This window comes from Oncorhynchus masou, chromosome 23 (assembly GCF_036934945.1).
Source record: "Oncorhynchus masou masou isolate Uvic2021 chromosome 23, UVic_Omas_1.1, whole genome shotgun sequence".
In the NCBI taxonomy this organism is placed as follows: Eukaryota; Metazoa; Chordata; class Actinopteri; order Salmoniformes; family Salmonidae; genus Oncorhynchus; species Oncorhynchus masou.
The window spans coordinates 19870719-19897185 of NC_088234.1; the positions used below are offsets into that span (position 1 = coordinate 19870719).

The 26467-nt window shown below is 46.8% G+C and overlaps 2 protein-coding genes across 5 annotated transcripts in view; both read right to left on the reverse strand.

The window, feature by feature from the left end:
- The window catches only part of LOC135510515 (ephrin-B2-like), a 106734-nt gene extending 87882 nt beyond the window's left edge, over window positions 1-18852 (reverse strand). For both annotated transcript variants that reach the window (XM_064931515.1, XM_064931514.1), the window contains exon 1: window positions 17566-18852. In XM_064931515.1, coding sequence (XP_064787587.1) covers window positions 17566-17726 — 161 coding nt within the window. In that variant the 5' untranslated portion in view covers window positions 17727-18852. The remainder of the gene's footprint in view (window positions 1-17565) is intronic.
- A 1191-nt stretch (window positions 18853-20043) lies between these two features.
- On the reverse strand, window positions 20044-25994 carry si:dkey-111f13.5 (UPF0430 protein CG31712). 3 transcript variants are annotated; one of them, XM_064931517.1, is made up of 7 exons: window positions 25887-25994; window positions 25700-25785; window positions 24738-24925; window positions 23398-23643; window positions 21773-21900; window positions 21000-21069; window positions 20044-20470 (listed from the first exon to the last, which is right to left on the reverse strand). In XM_064931517.1, exons 2-7 carry the CDS (start codon window positions 25779-25781, stop codon window positions 20315-20317), a joined length of 870 nt encoding a protein of 289 aa, XP_064787589.1. In that variant the 5' UTR covers window positions 25782-25785; window positions 25887-25994; the 3' UTR covers window positions 20044-20314. The 3 variants fall into 3 exon arrangements, with proteins under 3 accessions (XP_064787589.1, XP_064787588.1, XP_064787590.1); XM_064931516.1 differs by having other exon boundaries at window positions 25700-25994; XM_064931518.1 differs by having other exon boundaries at window positions 20383-20470; window positions 21742-21900; window positions 25700-25994.
- Between the last annotated feature and the right edge of the window lie 473 nt (window positions 25995-26467).

The following is a 26467-nucleotide window of genomic DNA, read 5'->3' on the forward strand; positions in this document are numbered from 1 at the left end:
CCAGGTCTATACCCAAACAGTTCGAACTACTAATTTTAAAAATTACTCTCTCCAGAAATAAGCCTCTCACTGTTGCCGCCTGCTACCGACCCCCCTCAGCTCCCAGCTGTGCCCTGGACACCATCTGTGAATTGATTGTTCCCCATCTAGCTTCAGAGTTTGTTCTGTTAGGTGACCTAAACTGGGATATGCTTAACACCCCGGCAGTCCTACAATCTAAGCTAGATGCCCTCAATCTCACACAAATCATCAAGGAACCCACCAGGTACAACCCTAAATCTGTAAACAAGGGCACCCTCATAGACGTCATCCTGACCAACTGGCCCTCCAAATACACCTCCGCTGTCTTCAACCAGGATCTCAGCGATCACTGCCTCATTGCCTGTATACGCTACGGACCCGCAGTCAAACGACCACCCCTCATCACTGTCAAACGCTCCCTAAAACACTTCTGTGAGCAGGCCTTTCTAATCGACCTGGCCCGGGTATTCTGGAAGGACATTGACCTCATCTTGTCAGTTGAGGATGCCTGGTCATTCTTTAAAAGTAACTTCCTCACCATTTTAGATAAGCATGCTCTGTTAAAAAAATGCAGAACTAAGAACAGATATAGCCCTTGGTTCACTCCAGACCTGACTGCCCTCGACCAGCACAAAAACATCCTGTGGCAGACTGCAATAGCATCGAATAGTCCCCGCGATATGCAACTGTTCAGGGAAGTCAGGAACCAATACACGCAGTCAGTCAGGAAAGCAAAGGCCAGCTTCTTCAGGCAGAAATTTGCATCCTGTAGCTCCAACTCCAAAAAGTTCTGGGACACTGTGAAGTCCATGGAGAACAAGAGCACCTCCTCCCAGCTGCCCACTGCATTGAGGCTAGGTAACACGGTCACCACCGATAAATCCATGATTATCGAAAACTTCAACAAGCATTTCTCAATGGCTGGCCATGCCTTCCACCTGGCTACTCCAACCCCCGCCCCCCACCCCCCCCCCCCCCCCCCGCAGCTACTCGCCCAAGCCTCTCAAGGTTCTCCTTTACCCAAATCCAGATAGTAGATGTTCTGAAAGAGCTGCAAAACCTGGACCCGTACAAATCAGCTGGGCTTGACAATCTGGACCCTCTATTTCTGAAACTGTCCGCCGCCATTGTCGCAACCCCTATTACCAGCCTGTTCAACCTCTCTTTCATATCGTCTGAGATCCCCAAGGATTGGAAAGCTGCCGCAGTCATCCTCCTCTTCAAAGTGGGAGACACCCTGGACCCAAACTGTTATAGACATATATCCATCCTGCCCTGCCTATCTAAGGTCTTCGAAAGCCAAGTCAACAAACAGGTCACTGACCATCTCGAATCCCACCGTACCTTCTCCGCTGTGCAATCTGGTTTCCGAGCCGGTCACGGGTGCACCTCAGCCAAACTCAAGGTACTAAACGATATCATAACCGCCATCGATAAAAGACAGTACTGTGCAGCCGTCATCATTGATCTGGCCAAGGCTTTCAACTCTGTCAATCACCATATTCTTATCGGCAGACGCAGTAGCCTCGGTTTTTCTGATGACTGCCTTGCCTAGTTCACCAACTACTTTGCAGACAGAGTTCAGTGTGTCAAATCGGAGGGCATGCTGTCCAGTCCTCTGGCAGTCTCTGTGGGGGTGCCACAGGGATCAGTTCTCGGGCCGACTCTTTTCTCTGTATATATCAATAATGTTGCTCTTGCTGCGGGCGATTCCCTGATCCACCTCTACGCAGACGACACCATTCTGTATACTTCCGGCCCGTCCTTGGACACTGTGCTATCTAACCTCCAAACGAGCTTCAATGCCATACAGCACTCCTTCCGTGGTCTCCAACTGCTCTTAAACGCTAGTAAAACCAAATGCATGCTTTTCAACCGTTCGCTGCCTGCACCCGCACGCCCGACTAGCATCACCAACCTGGATGGTTCCGACCTAGAATATGTGGACATCTATAAGTACCTAGGTGTCTGGCTAGACTGTAAACTCTCCTTCCAGACTCATGTCAAACATCTCAAATCTAAAATCAAATCTAGAGTCGGCTTTCTATTCCGCAACAAAGCCTCCTTCACTCACGCCGCCAAACTTACCCAAGTAAAACTGACTATCCTACCGATCCTCGACTTCGGCGATGTCATCTACAAAATAGCTTCCAACACTCTACTCAGCAAACTGGATGCAGTTTATCACAGTGCCATCCATTTTGTTACTAAAGCACCTTATACTACCCACCACTGCGACCTGTATGCTCTAGTCGGCTGGCCCTCGCTACATATTCGTCGCCAGACCCACTGGCTCCAGGTCATCTACAAGTCCATGCTAGGTAAAGCTCCGCCTTATCTCAGTTCACTGGTCACGATGGCAACACCCACCCGTAGCACGCGCTCCAGCAGGTGTATCTCACTGATCATCCCTAAAGCCAAAACCTCATTTGGCCGCCTTTCGTTCCAGTTCTCTGTTGCCTGTGACTGGAACGAATTGCAGAAAGTTGAAGTTGGAGACCTTTATCTCCCTCACCAACTTCAAACATCTGCTATCTGAGCAGTTAACCGATCGCTGCAGCTGTACATAGTCTATCGGTAAATAGCCCACCCAATTTTACTTACCTCATCCCCATACTGTTTATATTTATTTACTTTTCTGCTTTTTTGCACACCAATATCCCTACCTGTACATGACCATCTGATCATTTATAACTCCAGTGTTAATCTGCAAAATTGTAATTATTCGCCTACCTCCTCATGCCTTTTGCACACAATGTATATAGACTCTTTTTCTTTTTTTTCTACTGTGTCACTGACTTGTTAATTGTTTACTCCATGTGTAGCTCTGTGTTGTCTGTTCACACTGCTATGCTTTATCTTGGCCAGGTCGCAGTTGCAAATGAGAACTTGTTCTCAACTAGCCGACCTGGTTAAATAAAGGTGAAAAAATAAATAATAATCTACACTGATTGAAGTGGATTTAACTGGTGACATTTACATTTGACATTTTAGTCATTTATCAGATGCTCGTATCCAGAGCGACTTACAGTGGTGAGTTCATACGTTGTCGTACCTTTTTCCTTATTGACATCAATAAGGGACCATAGCTTTCACCTGGTCATGGAAAGAGCAGGTGTTCATAACGTTTTTTTCATAACGTTTTGTACACTCAGTGCAATCAATGACTAATCAATGACTATGATCCATATGCATACACCGCACACACACAGTAGCATCCACATCCATCAAGTAAATGTTCCAGAGCTCCAGAGATGGAGAGGAGAGGGAGAGGGGAGATGGAGAGGAGAGATGGAGAGGAGAGATGGAGAGGAGAGGGAGAGGGGAGAGGGGAGACGGAGAGGAGAGGGAGAAGGGAGAAGGGAGATGGAGAGGAGAGGGAGAGGGGAGATGGAGAGGAGAGGGAGATGGGAGATGGAGAGATGGAGAGGAGAGATGGAGAGGGGAGATGGAGAGGAGAGATGGAGAGGAGAGGGAGAGGGGAGATGGAGAGGAGAGGGAGAGGGGAGATGGAGAGGGGAATGGAGAGGAGAGGGAGAGGGGAGATGGAGAGGAGAGGGAGAGGGGAGAGGGGAGATGGAGAGGAGAGGGAGAGGGGAGATGGAGAGGAGAGATGGAGAGGAGAGGGAGAGGGGAGATGGAGAGGAGAGGGAGAGGGGAGATGGAGAGGAGAGCTGGAGAGGAGAGATGGAGAGGAGAGGGAGAGGGGAGATGGAGAGGAGAGGGAGAGGGGAGATGGAGAGGAGAGGAGAGATGGAGAGGAGAAGGAGAGGGGAGATGGAGAGGAGAGGGAGAGGGGAGATGGAGAGGAGAGCTGGAGAGGAGAGGGAGAGGGGAGATGGAGAGGGGAGATGGAGAGGAGAGGGGAGATGGAGAGGAGATGGAGAGGGGAGATGATGAGCAGAGATGGAGAGGAGATGGAGAGGAGAGGGGAGATGGAGTAGAGAGGGGAGTTGGAGAGGAGATGGAGAGGGGAGATGGAGAGGAGAGGTGGACAGGGGAGATGGAGAGGAGAGGGGAGATGGAGAGGAGAGGGGAGATGGAGAGGAGAGGGGAGATGATAAGCAGAGATGGAGAGGAGATGGAGAGGAGAGGGAGAGGGGAGGGCAGATGGAGAGTGGCCCCCTTTCCCCCTCACCTCTCCCCCGATGATTAGCATTCTTCTGGCCCTCTTTTCTTTGCAGAGAGAAGTGGGGAGAGAGAGAGAGAGAGAGAGAGAGACAGAGAAAGGGAGAGAGAGAGAGAGACAGAGAGAGAGAGACAGAGAGAGAGAGCGAGAGAGAGAGAGAGAGAGGGGGGGAAGGGAGAGAGAGAAAAGGGGAGAGAGAGAGAAAAGGGGGGAGAGAGAGAGAGAGAGAGAGAGAGAGAGAGAGAGAGAGAGAGAGAGAGAAGGGGAGAGAGAAGGGGAGAGAGTGAGAGACAGAGAGAGAGAGAGAGAGAAGGGGAGAGAGGGGGAGGGAGAGAGAGAGAGAGACCATTGCATCTGTTTTCTCTCCTGTGGATCCTGTACTACAGCTTGACTCCAGAGGAGGGAAAGAAAGTTGGATGGAGAGAGAGGGATGAAAGAGTAGAACATCCCTCCTCCGTGTGTGTGTAGGGGGGGGGCCTAGCACCAGATGCAGGACAGATTCAGGTCTCTCTCATTCTCAGGAAGTCCCAAATTGCTTTGACACCACTTTGATAGACAATCCTGACTATTCATCCTGCCTTTTGAAATGTTTATTATTTACCAGAGGGAGAGGAGAATAAGGGTGAGAGAGAGAGATTGGCACAAACCAGTTAAACAACCCACAAAAAGTGAGAGAGAGAGAGAGAGAGAGAGAGAGAGAGAGAACAAAGAAAAAGAACAGAGCAATTTAAAACGTATAAACCTTATCGACTGCCAACTCTGTGTAACATGATAGAGGGGAAGATATGGAAAAGATGGACATTTCCACTGGCCTGGTATGGTGGAGGAAGGGGGGAAGACAGAAGGAAGGAGAAGTGAAGGGAGAAGACAGAAGGAAGGAGAAGTGAAGGGAGAAGACAGAAGGAAGGAGAAGTGAAGGGAGAAGACAGAAGGAAGGAGAAGTGAAGGGAGAAGACAGAAGGAAGGAGAAGTGAAGGGAGAAGACAGAAGGAAGGAGAAGTGAAGGGAGAAGACAGAAGGAAGGAGAAGTGAAGGGGGAAGACAGAAGGAAGGAGTAGTGAAGGGGGAAGACAGAAGGAAGGAGAAGTGAAGGGAGAAGACAGAAGGAAGGAGAAGTGAAGGGGGAAGACAGAAGGAAGAGGGAAGGAGAAGTGAAGGGAGGAGATAGAAGGAAGAGGGAAGGAGAAGTGAAGGGGGAAGACAGAAGGAAGGAAAAGTGAAGGGAGAAGACAGAAGACAGAAGGAGAAGTGAAGGGGGAAGACAGAAGGAAGGAGTAGTGAAGGGAGAAGACAGAAGGAAGGAGAAGTGAAGGGGGAAGACAGAAGGAAGGAGAAGTGAAGGGAGAAGACAGAAGGAAGGAGAAGTGAAGGGGGAAGACAGAAGGAAGATGGAAGGAGAAGTGAAGGGAGAAGACAGAAGGAAGAGAGAAGGAGAAGTGAAGAGAGAAGACAGAAGGAAGGAGAAGTGAAGGGAGAAGACAGAAGGAAGAGAGAAGGAGCAGTGAAGGGAGAAGAGAGAAGGAAGGAGAAGTGAAGGGGGAAGACAGAAGGAAGAGGGAAGGAGAAGTGAAGGGAGAAGACAGAAGGAAGAGAGAAGGAGAAGTGAAGGGGGAAGACAGAAGGAAGGAGAAGTGAAGGGAGAAGACAGAAGGAAGGAGAAGTGAAGGGAGAAGACAGAAGGAAGGAGAAGTGAAGGGGGAAGACAGAAGGAAGAGAGAAGGAGAAGTGAAGGGAGAAGACAGAAGGAAGAGAGAAGGAGAAGTGAAGGGGGAAGACAGAAGGAAGGAGAAGTGAAGGGAGAAGACGGAGGGAAGGAGAAGTGAAGGGGGAAGACAGAAGGAAGGAGAAGTGAAGGGGGAAGACAGAAGGAAGAGGGAAGGAGAAGTGAAGGAGGAAGACAGAAGGAAGAGAGAAGGAGAAGTGAAGGGGGAAGACAGAAGGAAGAGGGAAGGAGAAGTGAAGGAGGAAGACAGAAGGAAGAGGGAAGGAGAAGTGAAGGAGGAAGACAGAAGGAAGAGGGAAGGAGAAGTGAAGGGGGAAGACGGAAGGAAGAGGGAAGGAGAAATGAAGGGGGAAGACGGAAGGAAGACGGAAGGAGAAGTGAAGGGGGAAGACAGAAGGAAGAGAGAAGGAGAAGTGAAGGAGGAAGACAGAAGTGAAGGGGGAAGACAGAAGGAAGAGGGAAGGAGAAGTGAAGGGGGAAGACAGAAAGAAGAGGGAAGGAGAAGTGAAGGAGGAAGACAGAAGGAAGGAGAAGTGAAGGGGGAAGAGAGAAGGAAGGAGAAGTGAAGGGGGAAGAGAGAAGGAGAAGTGAAGGAGGAAGACAGAAGGAAGAGGGAAGGAGAGGTGAAGGAGGAAGACAGAAGGAAGAGGGAAGGAGAAGTGAAGGGAGAAGACAGAAGGAAGAGGGAAGGAGAAGTGAAGGGAGAAGACAGAAGGAAGAGGGAAGGAGAAGTGAACGGGGGAATAGTAAGTAGAGGCAGACTAATTTAGCAGAAGAGAGAGGTTAAGAATAAGTTAGAAGTGTATGTGAGTGAGAAAGTGTGTTTGTCTGTGTGTGTGTGTGTGTGTGTGTGTGTGCATATGTGGTGTGTGTGTGTGTGTGTGCATATGTGGTGTGTGTGTGTGTGTGTGTGTGTGTGTGTGTGTGTGTGTGTGTGTGTGTGTGTGTGTGTGTGTGTGTGTGTGTGTGTGTGTGTGTGTGTGTGGCCTTTCAGCAAGGCACTGAAGGGGAGCTCTTTTGTTGATGGGGAGGAGAGGGGAGGGAGTGAAAGGTAGAATAAGAAGTGAGCGATACGCTACTGAAGGAGAGGGGTGCGCCTCCAAGGAAATGTAACTCCTCCAGTTGGACTTTGGCCAGCACTGGGAGCAATAAAAAAAATGAATGTGTGTGTGTGTGTGTGTGTGTGTGTGTGTGTGTGTGTGTGTGTGTGTGTGTGTGTGTGTGTGTGTGTGTGTGTGTGTGTGTATGTTAGTGCTTACCACAAGGCTGGCGGACAAAGAGAAAGAGAGAAAACGTCAAGAGAAAAACCAGCTCGCTCCATACCTCCAGGCATGCATAGTAAGATGTGGGTGTAAGTTTGTGCGTCTGTCTGTGCGTGTGTGTGTGTGTGTGTGTGTGTGTGTGTGTGTGTGTGTGTGTGTGTGTGTGTGTGTGTGTGTGTGTGTGTGTGTGTGTGTGTGTGTGTGTGTGTGTGTGTGTGTGTGTGTGTGTGTGTGTGTGTGTGTGTGTGTGTGTGTGTGTGTGTGTGTGTGTGTAAGCAGCCAGAGGATCCGATTTAATCCTGTTGGTGGACCAACCTCTATACAAGACGGATCTTGTTATGGAGTTGTCGTGGACAACAAAGACTGTGTTCACAGTCTATGGCAATGTCTTCTTTTCCCATTCCAACGTGTTGTACACAGAAACCTAACATCCTGGTCACCGGCGCTACTATGCAGAGTGGAGAACCTCTGTCCTTGCATTATTCTCTCCCTCTTTCACTCGATTATCTTCATAGCCGACTAACAACAACCGTTCCCGACAACATTTTGTACACAGACACCTTGCATCCAGGGTCATATTCATTAGTGCACACCAAACAAAAATGTTTTGCAACGGAAAAAGGAAACACCTAGTCAGGTAGTTCAGATACCGTAAAGCTTAAATTAATAGCCCAGCGTTTATTTTCTTAAATCACTGAACACAACAGGTTCTTATGAGAGTCAGGCGTCCCTTTCCTTAATGCACCCAGCTTTTGCTCATTTGCATAGTTAATTGTTAATTCCAGCATTCACTTCCAGCATTTTAATACATTTCTTAATTTCCTGCACTAATGTGTTATCATTTAGACACTGGCACGTGTTTTCTGTTTATGTTTATGCCTCTATAAAAAACAAGAATAATTCCTTAACAATAATTATTCTCCTCTTTGACTGTGCATTTTCTGCTGTTCTTATTACTTACCACTAGAGGGCGATTGGTCAATTTCTCGAAGTTGTTGACTTGTTTTGTGCTTGCCAGTTAGCTAGCAGTTCTCAGCTGTTAGAAGCCAACGGCTAGCAGTGTCTTTCGAGCGATGAAAATGGATGATTGACATAATTGTTTTTAGTAGTTACTGAATTATTTAAAGATGCACTATTCAGAAATTGCTCTGCCATTTCCTAATTTTAGTTTGTGACAAAACAAGCAAGTATAGTGTAGAGAATCAATTTACCATCTAAGCCTTTGTGAAATATATTTTCCATAACCAAAAATGTTGTATTTTCAGCTGTTTGAAGCTGATGCAAGATGCAAAAATGTAACTTAAAAATGGGAAGCATAGAAATAGCGCACATAGAACAGATCTATCACTTTTTAGATGTGCTTTCAATGAGGATGACAGATCTATAACTCACATTTTTACATGACATACTGCAACTTTAATGTAACAAATTAAACATTAAACCTTGTCAACAATTCATTTAGGCTATTTGAGACTCAGTGCTTAATTGAAGTTTCATGGTCGTCCCTCCCTGTTTCAGTCTGTTTTCTTCTGTTTGGTGCCTAATGAACACAACCCTGATCACTACGGATACTATACTGAGTGGGAGTTTGTGTAGTCTACGCCCTCAGAAATAGGCTAGCTAGCTAGACAAGGTTATGGTTTCCCTTCAAAGTGCTGTAGATGTGGTCTAATGGTCTGGCCAGATGGACTGAAGGGAACTGGATTCAGACAGTCTGTTCTTATGGCTGAAAGTTTTTTTGAACATTTTCTTTTTCTAGTTACGAACAACACGGACACAGAGACAGAGGTATGAAGTAGTATTGAAGACGCATTCCTGGATCTTAAGCACTTACAAACTCGGAACATACCGTACAAACTGGAATCCATAACATATCATACGAATTTGCAACAACAACAAAAAAAACGCAGTGTACAATTAATTGTTCACAATTTTCAGGGTATCCGTTTGGGCTCGTGAGCACCACTTTGAAACCTACTGGCTGAAATGATCCAAAAGCCCTGGAGTATCACATGAACCTGTATGAATAGCACTAAGTGGAGTATAAATCAGGAAGAAATGTTATGAGGGTTATAAGATAACAGTAATAGGAGAAGGTTGGGGTAGTATGGCCAAGCAGTATCATAGCCTCTTCCTATATTATAGCTGTGTGCTGTGGTCAACTCTGTGCGTGTGTGTGTGAGATATTGTGAAGAATGTGTCTTCGGCTGTGTTAATGGCACACAGGAAGAAGCTCTCAGGGTGATGATGATCAATTGGCCATCACTCACTATCTGGGTCACGACACATCAGACCACAGCCCCTTCACCCCTCTGCTAACTCTCCTCTACTCCCACTTTCTCCATTCCTCTCTCCCTCCCCAGTCAATCACCGGCCTCTCCTCCTCTCTCTCTCGCCACCAGTGCCAGACCTCATGTCCTCATCCACCCCTCTCTCTCTCCCTCCTCCTCCTCCCCAAAGAGTCAGTAAGCACTGTCAGTTACTGTGTTACTGTGACATGATTCAGCTGGCTAGGTCAGGATAAACATTCCCATTGCTCTCTGACACACAAACGCGTGCACACACACACACACACACACACACACACACACACACGCACACGCACACGCACACGAGCGCACTCATACACAGTTGCCAAAAGAGATAAACATAAAACAAGTTTGACTAAAACTGGCATGAATACACACAGAACTGAGCACTTCTGTTAGGAACAGACAAAGGTTGTCTCTCAAATGGCACCCTATTCCCTATATAGTGAACAACAATTCCCTATGGGCCTTGGACAAAAGTAGTGCACTAAATAGGGTGCCATTTCAAACACAGCCAAAGTTTGTCAGTGAAAAGAGACCATTTGACGCCACGAGCTCAAAGACAGACAGGAACTGTTTTGAATAGATCTAGTTTCTCGGGAATGGGAGATAACAGAATAACTGTGGCTTTATCCATTGCTTTGTGTTTATGTTATTTTCTGCATAACTTTGCGCCAGGCATGCAAATGAAGGCCTCGCCTTACCAACCTGAGGGGGATAGGAACACACCTTGGTTGGAACACACACACACACACAGAGGTGATAATTGAGACGGCAGGGTAGCCTAGTGGTTTGAGAGTTGGACTAGTTTTATTTATTTATTTATTTTATTTCACCTTTATTTAACCAGGTAGGCTAGTTGAGAACAAGTTCTCATTTGCAACTGTGACCTCGCCAAGATAAAGCAAAGCAGTGTGAACAGACAACACAGTTACACATGGAGTAAACAATAAACAAGTCAATAACACAGTAGAGAAAAAAGTCTATATGCATTGTGTGCAAAAGGCATGAGGAGGTAGGCAAATAATTACAATTTTGCAGATTAACACTGGAGTGATAAATGATCAGATGGTCATGTGCAGGTAGAGACACTGGTGTGCAAAAAAGCAGAAAAGTAAATGAATATAAACAGTATGGGGATGAGGTAGGTAAATTGGGTGGGCTATATACCGATGGACTATGTACAGCTGCAGCTTAGCTGCTCAGATAGCAGATGTTTAAAGTTGGTGAGGGAGATAAAAGTCTCCAGAAGGTTGCAAGTTCAAACCCCCGAGGTGACAAGGTACAAATCTGTCGTTCTGCCCCTGAACAGGCAGTTAACCCACTGTTCCTAGGCCGTCATTGAAAATAAGAACTTGTTCTTAACTGACTTGCCTAGTTAAATAAAGGTAAAATAAAAATAAATAATTGTAATCCAGGCCACAGGTCTGTGGGGTCAGGTCTGTGCATCTTAGCATCTGTAGGAGGAGGAAGAGCAAGAGGGAGTAGGAGAGGAAGGAGTAGGAGGAGACGGGGGAGGAGGAGAGGAAGGAGTAGGAGGAGAAGAAGGAGTAGGAGGAGACGGGGGAGGAGAGGAAGGAGTAGGAGGAGACAGGAGAGGAAGGAGAAGGAGGAGATGGGGGAGGAGGAGAGGAGGATGATTGCCCTGTGAGGTCAATCCCAGACCAGCTCAGCCCAGCCGTGGTGAGGCCAGGCCACTCATTAGCTTGGTTCACACTGTCCCCTCTAAGCAGGATCATCCCCCCTCACGGAGGCATTTGGTCTGGCTCAGAGAGGACCGGAGGACTGGGAGGCTGGGGTGGGGTTGACAGAGGGGCCACGTGCTGAGAGCGGATCCTAGATCAGAAGAAACCTGTGGGAATTTAGGGGGCACCACCCCTTGCCCCTGTCTCCCCTCTCTCCCCATCTCTCCTACACACACCTAGGCCAAGGCCGATTAGCTTTGTTTAACCAGTGGATCAGGAGGATCAGAATCGTAGATCTCAGTGGGCCAGCCTGCTGATCTAAAGGCCATGTGGATAGATATTATTGTGTTGCACCCCAGGGCACTGCTCTTCATCCGGATGTACTGGAGAGCAGAGAGAGGCCCCATTGCTTTTCACTGTGTGTGTGTGAGCACGCAGTCCACCAGTCCCCTATAACTGTAGAGAGACCATTCTGCCAGTCTGTCTGTTACAGGTGGAGATCTTCTCATATTGTGATTTTGACAGTTACTCAGCTAAGTACCTGGGGACTGAAACCTATACAACTAGTGAACCTAAAGAACCACAATGTATCAGACTACCATTCATTCCTGAAACCTCATGTGGTGTGTGTGTGTCTGGGCCTCTGACATGCTGTCTGGACATGGTGTGTTTTGGACTCTCACTTCACACACACAGTGGCTGTGATATATGAAGCCCACACACACACACACTCACACGCTTCAAAGGGGTAGTTAAGTAAGGTCGTCTGAGTATTCAGTGTAATGCACAGTGTGTGTGTGTGTGTGTGTGTGTGTGTGTGTGTGTGTGTGTGTGTGTGTGTGTGTGTGTGTGTGTGTGTGTGTGTGTGTGTGTGTGTGTGTGTGTGTGTGTGTGTGTGTGTGTGTGTGCGTTTTGTGCATTTGTGTGTGACAGACATGTCCATGTGTGTGTCTGCCTGCTTGATCTCATACCCCAGGGAGCAGAGAGACAGAAAAGGACACCCCACTACTACCCTGCCTACCTGCCCTCCCTGGCTGGCTACCCGTCTGGCTGGCTACCTTACTAGTTTCTCTCTCAGTGAGCCAGCTGTGTAGTGTAGTGGCTAGCCTGTTCTTTTCTGCCACATCAGCTGAAAGCTCTATTCATATGTCCCGACGCTTTCGGCTCGTAAACTCTCCCCCTACTCTACCTTTCTCCCTGAGTGTCTTCCTTTTCTCTCTCTATCTCTCTCTCTATCTGCCTCTCCTCCCTCCAGTGAACTCCAAGCTCCTACCCTTTTCTTCTTTATCCCCCTATTAAACTTAACAGTAGATATTCGCTAATCATTTTTGCCCCAGGATCCGTGTGACTAAGCTCACTGCTTCTTATACACTCCGATCCACACAACAGAAATCCCTCAATGGAAAATACATCATTCCTTTTTAGGGAAACGTAAGGGTGGATTTATGGTTGAATTAAGGTTTGATTGTACCCATACAGATAGTCACTAATTCACCATAAAGTACACTGCATTAATAATATAACCTACAGTAACATTATCCCCACCCCCAAGCCCCCTCCCGATTACATTTTCAGCAACCTTTCTGTTTTGAGACCCTGTTGTGTTGTGTTTTGTTTTCATTTCTTACTTGAAACACTTAGCCTAGTTAACCAGCCTTTTATCCGGCATTAAATTAGCAGACAATGTATTCATTATTGAGAATCTGGAAGCAGTTGAGGGGAGACACCCACCCACACACACACACATTTACAATGACCTACACTCTTAGAAAAGGTTCCAAAAGGGTTCTTGGGCTGTCCCCATAGGAGAACCCTTTTCAGTGCCAGGGAGAACCCTTCTTTTACACCCTCTGTGGAAATGGTTACACATGGAATCCAAAAGGGTTCTGTATGGGGACAGCTGAAGAACCCTTTTAGGTTAGAGAGATAGGGAGAGAGACAGGGAGAGAGAGACAGGGAGAGAGAGACAGGGAGAGAGACAGGGAGAGAGAGACAGGGAGAGAGAGACAGGGAGAGAGAGACAGGGAGAGAGAGATAGGGAGAGAGAGACAGGGAGAGAGAGACAGGGAGAGAGAGACAGGGAGAGAGAGACAGGGAGAGAGAGACAGGGAGAGAGAGACAGGGAGAGAGAGACAGGGAGAGAGAGACAGGGAGAGAGAGATAGGGAGAGAGAGACAGGGAGAGAGAGACAGGGAGAGAGAGACAGGGAGAGAGAGACAGGGAGAGAGACAGCGAGAGAGAGACAGGGAGAGAGAGACAGGGAGAGAGAGATAGGGAGAGAGAGACAGGGAGAGAGAGACAGGGAGAGAGAGACAGGGAGAGAGAGACAGGGAGAGAGAGACAGGGAGAGAGAGACAGGGAGAGAGAGACAGGGAGAGAGAGACAGGGAGAGAGCAACAGGGAGAGAGCGACAGGGAGAGAGACAGGGAGAGAGAGACAGGGAGAGAGACAGGGAGAGAGAGACAGGGAGAGAGAGACAGGGAGAGAGAGACAGGGAGAGAGCAACAGGGAGAGAGCGACAGGGAGAGAGACAGGGAGAGAGAGACAGGGAGAGAGACAGGGAGAGAGAGACAGGGAGAGAGAGACAGGGAGAGAGAGACAGGGAGAGAGAGACAGGGAGAGAGACAGGGAGAGAGAGACAGGGAGAGAGAGACAGGGAGAGAGACAGGGAGAGAGAGACAGGGAGAGAGAGACAGGGAGAGAGACAGGGAGAGAGAGACAGGGAGAGAGAGACAGGGAGAGAGCGACAGGGAGAGAGCGACAGGGAGAGAGAGACAGGGAGAGAGAGACAGGGAGAGAGAGACAGGGAGAGAGAGACAGGGAGAGAGCGACAGGGAGAGAGCGACAGGGAGAGAGAGACAGGGAGAGAGAGACAGGGAGAGAGCGACAGGGAGAGAAAGACAGGGAGAGAGCGACAGGGAGAGAGAGACAGGGAGAGAGAGACAGGGAGAGAGAGACAGGGAGAGAGAGACAGGAAGAGAGAGACAGGGAGAGAGAGACAGGGAGAGAGAGACAGGGAGAGAGTGACAGGGAGAGAGAGACAGGGAGAGAGCGACAGGGAGAGAGAGACAGGGAGAGAGAGACAGGGAGAGAGCAGACTGATTTAGGCTGATAGACCAGACCAGCTCGAGAGGCATGCAACCCTCAAACCCTTTAACAACTCCCAATCTGATCGTACGCATTGGAGCATCCAAAACCCGAGCATAGGCTAAAATCATATCACATCTAATGAAGCCATTTATCTTCTACTGTGTGTGTGTGTGTGTGTGTGTGTGTGTGTGTGTGTGTGTGTGTGTGTGTGTGTGTGTGTGTGTGTGTGTGTGTGTGTGTGTGTGTGTGTGTGTGTGTGTGTGTGTGTGTGTGTGTGTGTGTGTGTGTGTGTGTGTGTGTGTGTGTGTGTACAGCATTAGCGACCAGCTTCCCTTCCAGTCCCCCTCCTAACTCACAGAGAGTAATAACAGATTCGATCTTTCATTAGCCCAGCGTGTAGTTGATAATGGGAGATGCTGAGATAGGAATAAAGGTGTGTGTGTGTGTGTGTTAAGTGTGTCTGGGATAAGGATAATGTATGTCTAGGGGAGATTCTCCCAAGGTGATCGTTCTGGTTCAATTCCTGTTCCTTGAAGTATAACGTGTACTGGCACTTGTGTCTTAACGCATATCGTTTCACGTACATTTTTGAGTCATTCCAATTTTAATCCTCTTGACTCCACCCTCCTCTCTGTTCTTCCCTCGACTTCTCATTCACTCACCCTTTTTTCTGTCTCTAACCTTTCCCTATGTTCCATCCATCCAACCCCTCTTCCCCTTCCTTCACCTACGTTTTCCTATGTTGCAACCATTCCACCTTTTTCAATACATCCATCCAGCACCCCTCCCTCTCTCCCTCCCTCATTCCCCAGCTCCCTTCTCTGACCTACCTTTAGTCACCGAGTGTCCCCTGCTGTGTAGCTGTATAATTAGTGCCTGAATGTGACACGTTTTTAATTTGCCACGTCTAGTCACTGCGCTCTGAGAGGAGTGAGAGAGCGAGACAGAGAATGACAGGAAGAGAGAGAGGCTTGAAAAAGTGTGACAGGAGAGAGAGACAGAAGGTAAGAGGGAGAGCGGTGAGAGAGGAATGGACAAGAGGATGGAAATAGACAAGAGACTGGGAGAGAAAGAAAGAGGTAGAGAATGAGTGAGGCAAGGAGTCCATGAAAAGTCCATGAAAAAACAGGCCAATGTAACTTGAAGAAGAGATTGACAAGTGTAGAGATGGAGGAGGGCAGCGGAGGAGTTGGATAATGTAGAGGTGAACACCCTAAACATCATGAGGATAACTCCTCATCACTGTCACCAGTACATTTGCACTTCATGTTTACATGGCAGTACGTGGTCATTTCGACAGTATACAGGAAGTAGAGTGTGTGTGTTGGGAAAGTGGGGGTTCTTCTTCTCTTAAACACTCGTCAACGTGTAATAACTTGTGTAATCACCACGTTTCAAACATGTAACAACGTGACATACAGAGCAATTATTTTGTGCGATGAAGTAAAACGTTGGGTCTATTTCTCCTGTGACTGTCTCTTTCCATTCCATGGCACTTAAGGCCGTGTGAAAGGGTAGCGAGTGTGAACGTCGCCACGGTTTCCCATTACTTACATTTTACATTAGTTCTAGACATAGGTCTACTTACCTCACAAATGAAGGTAACAGAACTTAGAAGTGACAAGTCAATTAAATTAGAACACAATCGCATACTCAAGCATTAGGCCCGCTCACAAAGTAGTCCCCTTGCTGCCCCTCCACTCCTTCGATGAAAACCACCCTCCATTGTCCAGGGCTGATGTTCCCATCAGATTACTACGCCCACTGCTGACGAAGACTCTGTGTGCATCTCAAATGCCACCCTATTCCCTATGTAGTGGACTACAAAGTGAAGAGGGAGATATTCGGGACGCAGAGCCTCATTAGGGGCTTCTGCCAAGAGCTACAACGGCAGAGCCGTGCAGAATTAGATCTCTCCTCGCTGTAGCATCTGTTGAAGGGAAAAGAGGCCCCGGAGTAGCCCAGTCCATGGACCACATGGGCGCATTAAAAACCTATTCATCTTAAAAACAGCCCTCGGCATCTGTAGCTGGGCCTAATAGCCGCGCATAACCTACATTCCGTTCCAGACTGAGACCAGCTATGGAGTCTTGAGGTTTGGGTAGGCTACCTACCACACACGCCATCGCCACCGGGTGTCAATTCAGACGCACGGAAATTGGCGGAGGTGTGAGGAAACTGACGGAAGGTGGTCTCGGTTGTTAGGCAAAGTAGCTAATGGGAGGTGTTTAAAATGACATTTCTCACCTAATGGACGTTCCTTTTTCCAGAGGGAAAAATGCAAATGATTTGAATGTGTTCAGGGCAGGCAGCCTCTACTGTTAATCAATGTCAACTTGGCCTACAAGGCTACACCAATTCTAGACCACTAAGATGAATATGGTTTTATTTAGTCTATTTATATTCCTATAGCCTATATAATTGAATCTCACCCAGAAATGACATAGGCCTAGATGGCAGTAGCAAAAAGTAAGTTCATGCATATTAACTACAATGTAACAACCAAACAAATGCAACTAGATAATTGACACATAATTTTGATTTCAATGCCTTATTGCAATAGATAGGCTTGATCACTGTTTCCCAAACTTGGTCCTGGGGCCCTCCCTGGGGGCACCTTTTGGTTTTCGCCCTACCATTACACAGCTGATGATAATAAACTCATCATCAAGCTTTGATTATTTGAATCAGCTGTGTAGTGCTAGGGCAATAACCAAAACATGAACGCTAGTGGGGCACCAGGACGGAGTTCAGGAAACACTGCTCTCGATGAGGGAAACGAATTTCATGCCTCGAAAGGGAAAATCGTTTTCGAAATGCTGTCGTAAAATCCCTCAACACACACACACACAATACAAACTGGCATTTACGAGCCTGGGTCACATAAAAGCACATAACTTCTTTAGCCTTAGATAACGAGAGAAAGAGAGGGATAGAGAGAGAGAGAGAGAGAGAGAGAGAGACAGAGAGAGACAGAGAGAGAGAGAGAGAGAGAGAGAGAGAAAAGAGAGAGAGAGAGAGAGAGAGAGAGAGAGAGAGAGAAAGAGAGAGAGAGAGAGAGAGGGAGAGAGAAGAGAGAGAGAGAGAGAGAGAGAGAGAGAGAGAGAGGGAGAAAGAGAAGAGAGAGAGAGAGACAGAGAGAGAGAGAGAGAGAGAGAGAGAGAGAGAGAGAGAGAGAGAGAGCTACAGTTGTATAGGCCTGGAGTCATTGCACGCCCTTCTCCAAACTTCGTTGAGAGCTTTAAACTTCCACATAATAAAGATAGGCCTGTAATTATCGTTTACAAAATACTAGAAGGTAAACATCCCATCGGCTGCACCGCAAGGCTTTCCTTTCCACTCTTACCTTTTGTTCAATGAGTTCCAGTAGATAGGCTCCATGTTGCTCTCCGCCGTCCCCAGTAAATCCATTAAGATTATCAGCAGAAAACCCAGTCTACTCCCACTTCTCAGACGCGCCATTGCAACCACACTAACCCGATCATTTACCCCCATTTCAAAATACATGTGATATTTTCTATGAGGTTGGAGATGGGGGACTTTCAAAACAAAGACTATAGCCGTGAAGGCTATGAGGTGAGTCACTCAATGCGTGAATATGAGATATCGTACCTTGGGCAACCGCCTGGATATAAACCGAAAATAGAAGAGAAAATGCGTAATTGACACTGAACTATGACAGATAAAAGTTGCTCTATCCGTGACAGCTGGACGACAATATAGGCTGCGTCCTGCGTAAATCGAGAATATTGTCTGTGCGTGTCCAGGAGAAATACTATGCAAATTCCATGACTTTCTGATTATTTTGTCATTAGTCCCTATTTTTTCTCCTCAATGCGATGTCCACTGGCCCATGCACAACTCCCCTTCTTACTCAAAAAGAAATCCCGTTAAAAGATTTCTAGTGGTATTTATGTTGCGTGTTGGTCTTAGCTATAATTGTTTTTCCCAAACAATGTTCCCTTGTTGTCTGCGCCGATTCTGTTCGGCTTCTCTCCCATTCCTTCTTTTTTTAACGGATTTTCCAGCAATATAGAAAGGGTACTTTATTTTTTTTTAAATCGAGATAGAAGCGCTAATGTTGTGTTTAAAAATGGAAGAGGATTTTCTCCCGTTTAGAACAGAAGCTCCATCCCCATAAGGACGCGTTGATGCTTGCTGCTCCGTGGATTTGTCATTGCGCGGTCTGGTCCCCGCTCACTCCTTGTTCTTTCTCTTCTCTTCCAATTAGTAAATCCGAGATCCTATCCCAAATGATTTGTAAATGCGAATAAACCTCGGTTAATGGTGACATCCAAGAACCAACTTATCACAGAACAAATAAGAACACTTGACTAGAAAGAGAACTGAAGACGAGAACATCTCCAGCCTATTCAACTTTCAACTAACCAGAGGAATATGAAGAAAATAACACTTGGAATAATAGATAGACGTTTAACATAGGCTATATCCTTATGTTATAGACTAGCCGGTCTGGCGTGGCGAGTCATTTGGAATATCGATAGCTTCCCTTCTCCGTCAATGTTTTCCATTCGATAGCCTATCTCCCCCGTCTCACTAGTTCAAATTCCCACTCGTTTGACTTGCCTAACGCTCGGAGCGCATTGACAGACTGCCTGCTTGTTTGGGAAAAGGGGAGGGCAAATGGGAGGTGTATGCTCGAATGAAAAAAGACCCATCTCCCGACTGGCAGGCGCACTAAAGGAGCGGAAAACTCCTTTCGTTTTTTTTTTTTGGTAGGGGGGGGGGTCGAGTCGGTTTCACTCAATGTATATATCAGCCTCCTTCCCCTCTCCTTGTGGGGGGTGGCAGCCGCTCTGGACCCCGAGCCGAGACACGCAGGGCAAACTCGGACTCAGTCTCTCCTTTCGGTCTTTTCTGCCTCTTTCAAAGAAAGATTCCCCTTTCTCTGCTTCATCTGTTCGCATACTCCAGCAAACAGTCGCTCACGCTGACCATCATGCACGACAAATGCTACGACTCCCTGGTGAGACAATTTGTTAAAGATTGGTGAAAGGTCTCGAGCGCCCCCAGTGTGTATTTCTTCTGGTTCACAAAGTGGTAGCCTATTCTAGACATAGCCTATTTGGGATTTTATGAGAGAAAATGACAGGTCTCGCTCTAATTATTATTGTATATAACTGTTCTTTGACAGCCAAATTCGGAAAATGTGTTCAGAAATGTATTATGTGAGGTGAATGTGATTCTAATTCGGACAAGTGTCCCAAGGCCTCTGACCCTGGTCATTCCCCAGATTCCCACCCATATTTTTCACTCTCTTTGCTTTGACATTGTTGAAAAATTATAGCCTAAGCAATAACTTCCAATACTAACAGCTGAAAGAGCCGTTTGATTTGACGATGTGCAGAGCACTGCGGGCGACAGGCACCTCGGTGGCCGCACACTATTGTTTACAGTGGGGCCCTACTCGCCAAGAGAACAGACGGGGCTTCATGCCATCTGACTGTCAAGTAGGAACCAAAACCTTGCCTGCACTGCCGCCCCGTGGTTAGATATGTAACTGCATGTCATGTTTTGCATGACATTACTGTGGAATTACATGTACTTTTTTTATTTAACTAGGCAAGTCAGTTAAGAACAAATGCTTATTTACAATGACGGCCTAAACCAGGCCAAACCTGGACACTGCTGGACCAATTGTGCGCCGACCCTATGGGACTCCCAATCACGTCCGGTTGTGATACAGCCTGGATGTCAATATGAACATGATCTAACAAAATGTATGCTGATTTCTTGGTTCTGAAATAAGCTTTTATACATTCTCCGAGCAGATTAAACTAAGATGATAAGATAAGACAACATATTAAAATGGTATCAGTTTATTGCCGAATACATACGACCTTCATACCCTATATGGACACATTGCTGATGATGACAGACCAGAGAGGCATCTGTGAGTTCAACTGGTAAGGAGTTGGATGAAGTTGCTCCTAAACATTGATCTAATGTCAGTGTTGAATTCTTCCCCATAGTAGTTAAGATCAGGATGGAGAAGAATAATCGGATCCTAGATCTGTGCACACAGGCAACAGCAATGCTGTAGCTGTAGGTAGCAAGTCAATGTCTGTGCATCATCAGGTAAAGTGTCGTGTGTTGATGACATCATCCGTCTGGACCGCCACGTCTGTATAGCCAGGTTCTCTGCCCAGGCGACGGAGCTTCAGCAGGTAGTCAGAGTGGAGGGAGGACTCGGTCAGATCCACAAACTGTCTGTAACAACACTGTAACCTCTGACAGAGAGAGAGAACGGGAGATGGAAAGAGCGGGAGAGAGAGATGGAGGGATAGAGAGAGCGAGTAGGAGAGAGCGTGGAGAGTGAAAGATAGCGGGAGAGAGAGAGAGAGATGGTGAAAAAGAGACGGTAGGTGTTCAAATCTATGGTTTTATATTTTATATGAGAAGGCCAAACTGAGAAAAAAGTAGGGAGATCTAATGAGAGAATGGATGGCTTGAGATTCACAAATACAACCCAAAATGAACATAGTGGACGTGGTCACAAACAAAGGGCAAAGAGACAAAATGTTTGACACAAAACAAAAGTCAGGGGATGAGCTGGCACCGAACACAAGGCTTCTGCTCTGGCTCAGAGAGAGAGAGAGGAGGACGGCTGGAGTTCACATGTGCATGTTATGGATGGAGAGAGGGGAAAGTGTGTGAGAGAGAGAGAGGACTGCAGCTTGCTCATGTGGCCCATTGTGGATGTGGGTGGTAGTTTAGTGGTGTTCATTTATTCATGATGACCTCATTAAGTGTGCTGACCTTAAACTCTGTCTCATATCTCATCCTCTCCCCTGTGACTCTGGCCAGACCCTGCTCCAGCTGCCTGTACCTAACACCACACACAGAGAGGGAGGGAAGGAGACAAGGCCAAAACACATGAGAGGGAGTACACACACAGAGAGAGAGAGAGAGAGAGAGAGAGAGAGAGAGAGAGAGAGAGAGAGATACATTGCCAAAAACATGGACACACATACACACATCGCAAAACATGACGCAGACAAACACCGCAAGGCATGACACACAACGGCACGCATACACACACACATTCATATTACCAAGGTATGACACACAACGGCACGCACACACACACACATTCATATTACCAAGGCATGAGAAACACACAATAATAGACATCACAGGAGGTTGGTGGTACCTAAATTGGGGAGAACGGGCTCATGACAACGACTGGAGCAGAATGAGTGGAAAGGTATCAACAACATCAAACACAAGGTTTCCATGTGTTTGATGCCATTCCATGTGTTCCGTTCCAGCCATTATTATGAGCCGTCCTCCCCTCCGCAGCCTCCACTGGCACACATACACAAGGTGTGAAGAGAGGGCATGCAAGGGCATACACACTATGGAGAATGACAGAAAAGTAGTCATGTAGGCAGGTATGCAGGAGGGAGAGGAATGCATACAGGGAATGCAGAGCAGAGCGATGTAGAGATAGGGATGAAGGAGGAGGAGGAATGGCTCAGCGTCAGTGAGTCCCATGCACATTGTGTGTGTGCATGTGTAGACATTCTTGCCGGCTTTGCATTAGAGCGAGTTCCACAGTATGTCTGTCCTGGAGAATCTGTAGGTCCTTCTGTGCCTCTCTTTCACACTGCTGTCGCACACACACCTCTGTTTCCCGAACAAGCCTCTTTACATTCTCCTGAAAAAAAAGAGAGGGACTCTGCATGCAGAATTCTGCAAAAAATATCTTCCGTGTACAACGTAAAACACCAAACAATGCATGCAGAGCAGAATTAGGCCGATACCCGCTAATTATCAAAATCCAGAAAAGAGCTGTTAAATTCTACAACCACCTAAAAGGAAGCGATTCCCAAACCTTCCATAACAAAGCTATCTCCTACAGAGACATGAACCTGGAGAAGAGTCCCCTAAGCATGCTGGTCCTGGGGCTCTGTTCACAAACACAAACAGACCCCACAGAGGCCCAGGACAACAACACAATTTGACCAAACCAAATCATGAGAAAACAAAAAGATAATTACTTGACACATTGGAAAAAAATTAACAAATAAAACTGAGTAAACTAGAATGCTATTTGGCCCTAAACAGAGAGTATCTAGTGGCAGAATACCTGACCACTGTGACTGACCCAATCTTAAGGAAAGCTTTGACTATGTACAGACTCAGTGAGCATAGCCTTGCTATTGAGAAAGGCCGCCATAGCCGGTCTTCTCTTGAGAGCCAGGTCTGCCTATGTGCACACTGTCCACACAATTAGGTGGAAACTGAGCTGCACTTCCTAACCTCCTGCCAAATGTATGACCATATTAGAGACACATATTTCCCTCAGATTATACAGATCCACAAATAATTTGAAAACAAACCCAATTGTGATAAACTCTCATATCTATTGGGTGAAATACCACAGTGTGCCATCACAGCAGCAAGATTTGTGACCTGTTGCCACAAGAAAAGGGCAACCAGTGAAGAACAAACACCATTGTAAATACAACCCATATTTATGTTTATTTATTTTCCCTTTTGTACTTTAACCATTTGTACATCATTACAACACTGTATATAGACATAATAAAATATCTTATTTTGTAACTTTATGTGTGTAATGTTTACTGTAAATTTGTCTTGTTTCTTATTTCACTTATGTATATTATCTACTCCACTTGTTTTGGAAATGTTAACATATGTTTCCCATGACAATAAAGCCCCTTGAATTGAAATTGAATTGGAGTGAAATATTACAAGCTATAGTACGTACACACACACACACACACACACACACACACACACACACACACACACACACACACACACACACACACACACACACACACACACACACACACACAAGACAGCTAAGCTTGTGGGGACACACAATTCAGTCCCATTCAAAATCGTATTTTCCCTAACCCCTAAATCTAACCCGTTCACTTACCCTAAACCAAAAACCTAACCTTAGCCTTAGCTCCTAACCCTAAAACTAATCCTAGCTCCTAACCCTTAATGTAATCCTAACCCCCTAGAAATAGCATTTGACCTCGTGGGGACTAACACGACCTTTCCCCAGTTGGTCCAGTGTTTGTTTGTTTGTTTACTACTCGTGTTGACTTCTGATCCCCACAAGAATAGTTAAACACCTCCACACACACACACTCACACACTTTTTGATATCTCCCACCTGTACTTTTGCCTCCATGGCCTCTACTTCTCTCTGTCTCTCCTCTTCCACCTCTCTCTGCATCTCCAACCTCATCCTTCCGCAGGTCTCCTCCACCGCCAGCCTCATCTCCCTCTCGATCTCCTCCCGCAGCCCCACACAGCGCTCCGCAAACTGGGCCTGCTGCTTTACCCGCTCCCCCTGCCTCTGCTCGGCCTCCAGCCTCTCCCTTGCCAATAAGGCCTCTTTGAAGCACACCTGCAGACACTTGGGAGGGAATAAGGGAGAGAGGGAGACAGAGAATAAGGGAGGGAAATATAAAGCGATGGTGGTCAAAAGGAAGGTAAGGAGGAATGGAGTGAGGGAGGGAGGGAAAGAAAGATGAAAGGAAGAAGGGATGAAGGGAGGAATGGAAAGAGGGATGGATGGAGAGAGGGAGTGAAATAAAGAGCGACTGAAGGTGGTCAGAATTGGCACTGTGCTCAGTGGTTTGTGGTAGTACGCCTCAGGGCTGGTGAGGAAGAGTGTGATCTTAGGGTTGGCTGCTGTACCTTTCCCTAAAGTGCAATTATAGAATCCATTACTCCAGCTAGGGCCTCTAAACTTTCAGCCATAGGTCCTATCTGCCAGGCCTCACCTGCATACAGGAGACTCCACAGCCACTTCAAAAGGCCCTGTTTATCATAACTATATATTGCCAGAGGGAATAGAGAGAGCAGGGAGCGGAGAGAGAGGGAGGGGGAGATGGGTAGAGAGGCAGGGGGAATTTGGGGAGAGAGGGGGAGATGGGGAGAGACTGAGTCAGAGGGAGGGAGGGAGGGAGGGAGGGAGGGAGGGAGGGAGGGAGGGAGGGAGGGGGAGATGAAGTGAAGCGTGCTGAATTACTTATTCTTTATGTATGAGAACATATTGGAAATTCAAATCTGGTGCGGTGGGATCCTGGTCTGACTTAGTGTATGATGTATAGTTTAATGTGTGGGTTATAGTGTTACCTTACATCTATACGGTATGTTAATCAAGGTGGGTGTTTCACAGGGATATCCAACACATCTGGATTGAATGAGGTGAGGTCAGAGGAGTGCTGATGAGAGAGAAACCTTGTGTGTGTCATCTTTTCCTGGATTCTCACAGTGTGTGTATAGCAGGATATAGCGCTAACAAGTGCCAATTACCCTCACCTTCAGTGTAAGCAAGAGGAAATGTGTACATCACATCTAAAGCATTGGACATGGAAGAGAGACGAGAGAACATTTAGGTAGATGAAAAATGGCATTGAGGAGCTATGAAATGTGCTGTGCAAAGATGACTTTGACCATTGAAATATTTATTTTTCAACCATGTTGTCTTAGTGTGCGTTTCACCTCTTCCTGTTGTTTCAGTGACTTCTCTTTATCCTCCTCTGCCCTCTGCAGAAACACTGCCATCCAGGGGGACTCCCCCTGTGTGGCCCCCACCTCTGGCTGCTCGGTGTGGGGGGAGAAAGAGGATGGCCCTGGGTCCTGGCTGGTGCTTGTAGAGGTGGACGGAGGGAGAAAATACTCTCCCAGACCTGTTAGGACCAATAACCAACAGCAGTCTCAGTACTCCTATAGAACAAGGTCCGACAACTCCGGTCCTGCAGGGCCACTGTTTGTGCAGGGTGTTGTTCCAGCCCAGCATTAACACACCAAGCCTGTTAACATTACAACCCCTCCAGGACCATATATCCCACCCCTGCGATTGAATCAAACTTGGATATTCTCAATCTGTGGAGAATTACTTTTAAACATGACATCAATGTCACAAGCCCTCAGTGACAGAAAATCTATTCCCTCCATTGCCCTGAAAACATGTTCCTTAAAGAGAGGAGCAGAGCAATGAGAAACACCATACATTTACAATTCTGCCTCCAGATATGCATAAACCTCTTTCTCCATGTAGAATTACCCTGTGTCAAACTGAAGTGTATGGGTGTGTGATGTGTGTGTTCTCTGAGTACTTTCTACCTAGGATTAGCTGCTCCAACAGAGGCCGGCCATTTGAATAATTGTTTTCAACTTTCTTTCTCAACGTCAAAATGCCAGTTCACTTTACGTTGCTACTTGCCTGATATTCCCCACTTGGACAACAAGGGTTTCTGACTATAGACTGTGGAGGCAGGCAACCAAAGCCTCAAGCAAATACACTAACAAAAGTGTCATGGCATGAAGGTAGAAAATGTCCTGCCTTGAAGTGAGAGAAAGTGAAAGAAATCAAGAAAGTGAGAGGAACAATATGTGTCATACAGGAACTGAAGTGGCCCCTTTTATACTGTTGTTAGTTGATCGTTGCGTTTGAGTCTCACCCAGGATGTGTGTGTGGAGGAGCCTCTGTGTGGAGAGGCTGGTCCGGTTCAGCATCCTCTGTAGAGGCCCCATGTCAGACATGCTCCTACCCCACCAACAAGAGCACAGACCCCTTAGACTGGATAGATGAACCCCTTCTTATTCACTACCTTTGGCTGGATAGATGAACATCGCCTCCCTACTCACTGTTTGACTGCTACTGGAGTACCCACTGTTGACACTGAAGACCACACCACTGATTCACTCCTCTCTTTCTGCACTAACGCCCACTCACCCTTTCTGTTTCACACTCTCTGTCTCGCACCCCACTTCTCTCGCTCGGCTCGTCCCTTATTCTAAACGGTCGCTTAGCAACGCTCACAACAACAAAAAGGTGCGGCTCTTCAACCTGGCACTTCGCTCTACTTATACCCGGGGTTTTATACCCGCGGTTTTACAGTGCGCATTTGTAATGAGGGTATGCTCGAAAGGCATTTGTAATGAGGGTATGCTCGAAAGGCATTTGTAATGAGGGTATGCTCGAAAGGCATTTGTAATGAGGGTATGCTCGAAAGGCATTTAACTAAGATATTTTTCAGAAATGTAAAATCTACATAGTCTTCTCACTTTGCCAAAATAGTTTATATTAAATAACTATGAAGAAAAATAAATACAAAATATTATATATGAAATAAGGCACATTAATTCAACATAATACTGGCAGAAGAAAGGGAACCATAATGAGACTGGTTGAGTGAACAGAACCTTATTCAATCCAATTCTTGGAC

Excerpts from the sequence above, each read along its gene's own strand:
- si:dkey-111f13.5 (XM_064931517.1), bottom strand. The coding sequence starts at position 25,781 with ATGTCTGACATGGGGCCTCTACAGAGGATGCTGAACCGGACCAGCCTC. Across the intron at positions 23,644-24,737 it reads CACTGAAACAACAGGAAGAG|TGTCTGCAGGTGTGCTTCAA; the intron begins GTGAAACGCACA and ends TTCCCTCCCAAG. Across the intron at positions 21,070-21,772 it reads CTCGCTCTAATGCAAAGCCG|GTACAGGCAGCTGGAGCAGG; the intron begins GCAAGAATGTCT and ends GTGTGGTGTTAG.